The sequence below is a fragment of the Myotis brandtii genome, unplaced genomic scaffold, assembly GCF_000412655.1.
Source record: "Myotis brandtii unplaced genomic scaffold, ASM41265v1 scaffold1120, whole genome shotgun sequence".
Taxonomy (NCBI): Eukaryota; Metazoa; Chordata; class Mammalia; order Chiroptera; family Vespertilionidae; genus Myotis; species Myotis brandtii.
The window spans coordinates 972,830-977,568 of record NW_005353839.1 but is presented as its reverse complement, the minus strand read 5'-3'; the positions used below and the strand labels follow the sequence as shown (position 1 = coordinate 977,568).

The 4,739-nt window shown below is 53.2% G+C and overlaps 1 protein-coding gene and 1 long non-coding RNA gene across 2 annotated transcripts in view; both read left to right on the top strand.

Moving 5' to 3' along the window:
* DUSP23 (dual specificity phosphatase 23) overlaps window positions 1–1,415 on the top strand; it is an 11,384-nt gene extending 9,969 nt beyond the window's left edge. The window contains exons 2-3 of the mRNA XM_014547631.1: window positions 5–116; window positions 1,016–1,415. Of these exons, the coding sequence (XP_014403117.1) occupies window positions 5–116; window positions 1,016–1,201 (298 nt within the window). The 3' untranslated portion in view covers window positions 1,202–1,415. The remainder of the gene's footprint in view (window positions 1–4; window positions 117–1,015) is intronic.
* Window positions 1,416–2,371: 956 nt separating this feature from the next.
* LOC106727768 lies at window positions 2,372–4,472 on the top strand. The gene is made up of 2 exons (XR_001364018.1): window positions 2,372–2,699; window positions 4,125–4,472. It is a non-coding gene; the product is annotated as an uncharacterized LOC106727768 (long non-coding RNA).
* Window positions 4,473–4,739: the final 267 nt, after the last annotated feature.

Sequence of the window (4,739 nt, the reverse complement as noted above, 5' to 3'; positions counted from 1 at the left end):
ACAGCTGCCCCGGCCTCACGCTGCACCGGCTGCGCATCCCGGACTTCTGTCCGCCCGCCCCGGAGCAGATCGACCGCTTCGTGCAGATCGTGGACAAGGCGAACGACCAGGGAGAGGTCAGCGGGCGGTCAAACCGGGGGAAGGGCCCTGGGAGGGGTCAGCGGGGACACTCGGAATTGGGGGAGCAGGGGAGCTGGGGGAGCTGGGGGAGCAGGGTCGGGGACCCAGGGCCGGGAGGGAGACGGGGAAGACCCGGGGCCTGGAGGCTCCGTGTGAAACTGAAACGGGAAACCCAGGGGAGGGCGGGGCGGTGAGCGGGAGGAGGAGGGCCCAGCCCGGTGAACCCGCTGGTGGAGAGGAAAAACCGGTTGCAGTTGAGGGCTGGGGAAAGGGTTGGACAGACATGGGACAGGTGGAGGCCGAGGCTAGAAGCTATTGAACAGTCTCCACAGCAGGGCTCCGTCCAAATACAATGGAGCCATGTGTACTCTTCAAGTTTCTAGCAGCCACGTTTTTAAAGGTGAAAAGGGAACAGGGGAAATTCATTTTGATAATATAATTTAGCCCGGTAAGTCAGAAATACTGTTGCAACATATAATCAGTATAAAGTACATCCTTAGTGAGGTGTTTGCGTTGTTGTTTGCACTGCATCTTCACAACCTGGTTGCATTTTACATCCCATCTCCATCTGGACCAGCAGCCCAGCAGGTCCTCGGTAGCCACAGGTGGCCAGTGCCTTCTACACTGGAGAGGCAGGGAGATGGTGGTGGGGAGGCAGACCAGGAGCCCAGCCCTTCAACCAGCCACTCTGCCGGTGATTGGTGGCCTCCTGGCCACAGGTACCGGGCCGCCGCCCTCCGGACTTCAATGCCACTTCCCGCCCCTGTGAGGTGTGCAGGATCCTGGGCCTGGCCCAGAAGCAGCAGCTGGAAGGCGAGAGAGACAGGCCTAAGTGAGGGCCAGGAGAGTGTGGGGAGGGCGGGAGGCTCCGCCCCACCAAGCTCCCCCTTCGCAGGCTGTGGGAGTGCACTGTGCCCTGGGCTTTGGCCGCACGGGCACCATGCTGGCCTGTTACCTGGTGAAGGAGCAGGGCCTGGCTGCTGGAGACGCCATCGCTGAAATCCGGCGGCTTCGACCGGGCTCAATCGAGACACATGAGCAGGAGAAAGCGGTCTTCCAGTTCTACCAACGAACTAAATAGGGGCCCCAGCGCCCTTCTTCCAGGCCCGCTGCCTGACCAGGGTGTCAGAGGGGCCAGAGCTGTGGAAGTAGACTGAAGCCTCCAGCTCCCAGCCGGCTCACGAGACGGACGTCGCCCTTCCTGCTGACAGGTTCTGATTGGAGGGATGTCTGGAGCTGCATTGATGTGGGGGTCCCTCTTCTGCTTCCTTGAATAAATAACTTATAAGAACCAGTTCCTGTTGCCCAGCGCTTTACAGTTTACAAAGCACTTCTACATGTCAACTTAACTTGAGCCTCACCGTAGCCCTAGGATGTCGGAAAGGCACTGTGGAGGAGGTGGCTAAAGCTCAGAGAGTTTCAAGGTTACACTTCTAGAAAGTGGGAGGATGGGCCAGGACTACAACACACATCTTCAGCCTCTTAAAGATGCTAAAACTCTATGTATCTATTATCTGATAGGTCTTCTGGAGAGCTGGTCAGTGAGAAGGGCACAAATCCCCCAAAGCCCAGGGTCCCCGATGCTCACAGGCTTGGGTGGGGGGCCCACTTGGACGCAGCCCCGCTGTCTAGGCCCACGTCCCCCATGTGTGTCATTTCCTTGACCCTCTCAGGACAGAGAAGGCCTGGATGTTGTGCTCAGCTCCCAAGGGCTGTGGGCCTCTCACCAGCCTCAGGGTGCCCAGCTCACATGCTTCTCATCAAAATGTCCTCCATCCTTACCTGCCCATCCTACCTGCCCTGCCCCAATAGCATGGTTCGTTCTGTTTCTTAATGCAACCCAGAGTATCTTCCAAAGGGCTGTGTGTGTGTGTGTGTGTGTGTGTGTGTGTGTGTGAGAGAGAGAGAGAGAGAGAGAGAGCGCGCGAGCGTGCACATGAAGGCAGGAGGGGTGTGATCGGCCCGCTTCCTGTATTCCTTCCCTCCATTTACCAGGATGTGAAGACAGGTGGGAGGCTTGAAGCTTCACCCTACGTTCATATCTCTGCTCTGGTCCTGACCCGCTGAGGTGGTACAACAGGTCCTCACACTCTCTGTCCTCTGTCCCAACCTGGCTCCACCCTCCCCATGTCTTCTGCTCGCAGGAGAGGGATCTGCCCTGTCCTTCCTCCTGAGGCTTCTTCAAAGGGGACAGAAGAATTTCTAACCCATAAAACCCTCTATGCAGCCTCCATCCCCATAAAGTAAGCAGGTCTCCTCTGCCTCGAGTGTTCCTCAGGGAAAGAAGCATAATTATGTGCTTAAGGAAATAGGTTTTAAATAAGAGTTGGCTTGGAATGAGAAACTGTCCTTATCCTTCCATCTACTTTGGGAGGTTAGTCTGAGATTCCCTTTGGGCTCATTCCCACTCCCAGATTTTCTGCCTTTCGCTCACCCCCTCTTCCGTATAGGCCACCAGTGAGGGATTACAGACCAGCCATGACCCTCCCCCATTCTACCCCTCTGAGAGAACAGGTGTGAGGAACAAGCCCTCCATAGACAAGGAGCCTTCACATTGCATCAGACCAGGACTTTGCCAGGTCAGCACTGCTGGTGTTTGCGGCTGGACACTTTGTTTTGGGGGGTCTCCTGTGCACTATAGGGGGTTCCAACATCCCTGGCCTCTACCCACCAGACGCCAGTGGAATGCCACCTCCAAAAAAGTGGCAGCAAATATGTCTCCAGACATGGCCAAATGTCCCTGGCAGGACAAAGTCAGCCCCATTTGAGAACCCACTGCATCAGATCAGCAAGACCACATGCAGCCATAGGCTTTTGTTTGCTGTGGGAGCAGAGGTGGGAACACACTCGGGAATTTCTCCTGTGGGTACACACATTTGACAGGGGAGAAGGGGCCAAATTAAACACCCTCAAACACCATTACCCTTTTGAGGAGTGTCTGGCACTATCCCCAGTCCATCCCCCTTTTTCAGGCTGGGTCCCCAAGATGGTGATGGACACTACTAACTTCCTATATGTAGCAAGTGCTGTATTCGCAATGAACTGCTGGTGGGCATGGCTGCAGTAACACTGACTCCCACCCCCATGTTTTTAAAGTTTTATTCATGCTTATTCTCTGGCATGTGGTCCAAGTTCCCTGCTGAAGGGAGTCTTTTGTGTGTGAAAAACATCCCTGCCCTCGCCTGTTTGGCCTAGTGGATAGAGCGTCTCTGGCTGTGGACTGAAGGGTCCCAGGTTCAATTCTGGTCAAGGGCATATGCCCAGGTTGTGGCTTGATCCCCAGCAGGGGGGCGTGCAGGAGGCAGCCGATCATGATTCTCATCGTTGATGTTTCTCTCTCTCTCCCTCTCCATTCCTCTCTGAAATCAATAGAAATATATTTAAAAAGACAAACAAAACAAAAGCCTGTCAGTATCTTGCCACTCTTTATAAGAAGGAAGCCAGTTTAATCTCATGGGATTGTTTTGTGACAAACCAATGTCAGTTACCACTAATGCACTTCACACTTTGTTGTGACTGCACTTTGCTTACTGATCCTATATAATAAAAGGCTAATATGCAAATTGACCGAACAGTAGAACGCCCAGTCACTCTGACGCGCACTGACCACCAAGGGGCAGACGCTCAACACAGGAGCTGCCCCCTGGAGGTCATTGCGCCAGAAGCCGGGCTTACAGCTGGCAAGTACAGCAGTGGTGGCAGGAGCCTCTCACGCCTCCACAGCAGCACTAAGGATGTCCGACTGACGGCTTAGGCCCAGGAGCGGGCCTAAGCCATCAGTTGGACATCCCCTGAGGGCTCCCGGACTGCAAGAAGGCGCAGACTGGGCTGAGGGAACCTCCCCTCCCCTCAGTGCACGAATTTTGTGCACAAGACCTCTAGTATGATTATAATTGGCATATTTATGAAGCACCTACTGTAGAGCAGGTGTTTGCATACATTGGGTTATATCATTTTATCCTCTCAACCATTTTGAAAATCAGTCACTTTTTTATTTTTTATAGATGAGGGAACTGAGGCTTAGAGAGATGGCGGACTTGCCCAGTGCCTCACACTTGTGCGAAGGAGCTGGCAGCAAACCCAAGTAGTAGCTCCACACTCTGCTCCTTCAATCAGACACCTGCCTGCCAAGACCTGCCCCTGGTCCCAGTTACACGGGGAAGTCCACCTTCATGCTCAAAGCTTAGCTTCATCAAGCTGACTCTCAGGCCACTTCTGTTACAGCCACTATTGTCTAACTCAGAGCATATGGCTATCCTTACCTGGCGGGACAGGCTTAAGCACGTGTGCTGGCCTTGAGCCCTCAAAATATCATTTTATGTCTCATGATTTATTAAAAACTCTAAATCCTTCTGGTTTTGTTGTTGTTATTTGAGCCCTTAATGCATGGCAGGCACTATCCCCAGTACTTTATAGACATCATCTCTTTTAGTCTTCAAAAGAAGCCTAAGAATAAGATCTTATAATGACCAGATGAGCGAGCTGGGGCCCAGAGAGTTTAAGAAACACGCCCAGAGTCACATCGCTAGAACAGGATTCAAACTTGAGTTTGTCTGACTATAAACTGCCTTCCCTCTTAGGAGCAGAGAGAAAAGACTTTGTTGTAATTGGAAAATATA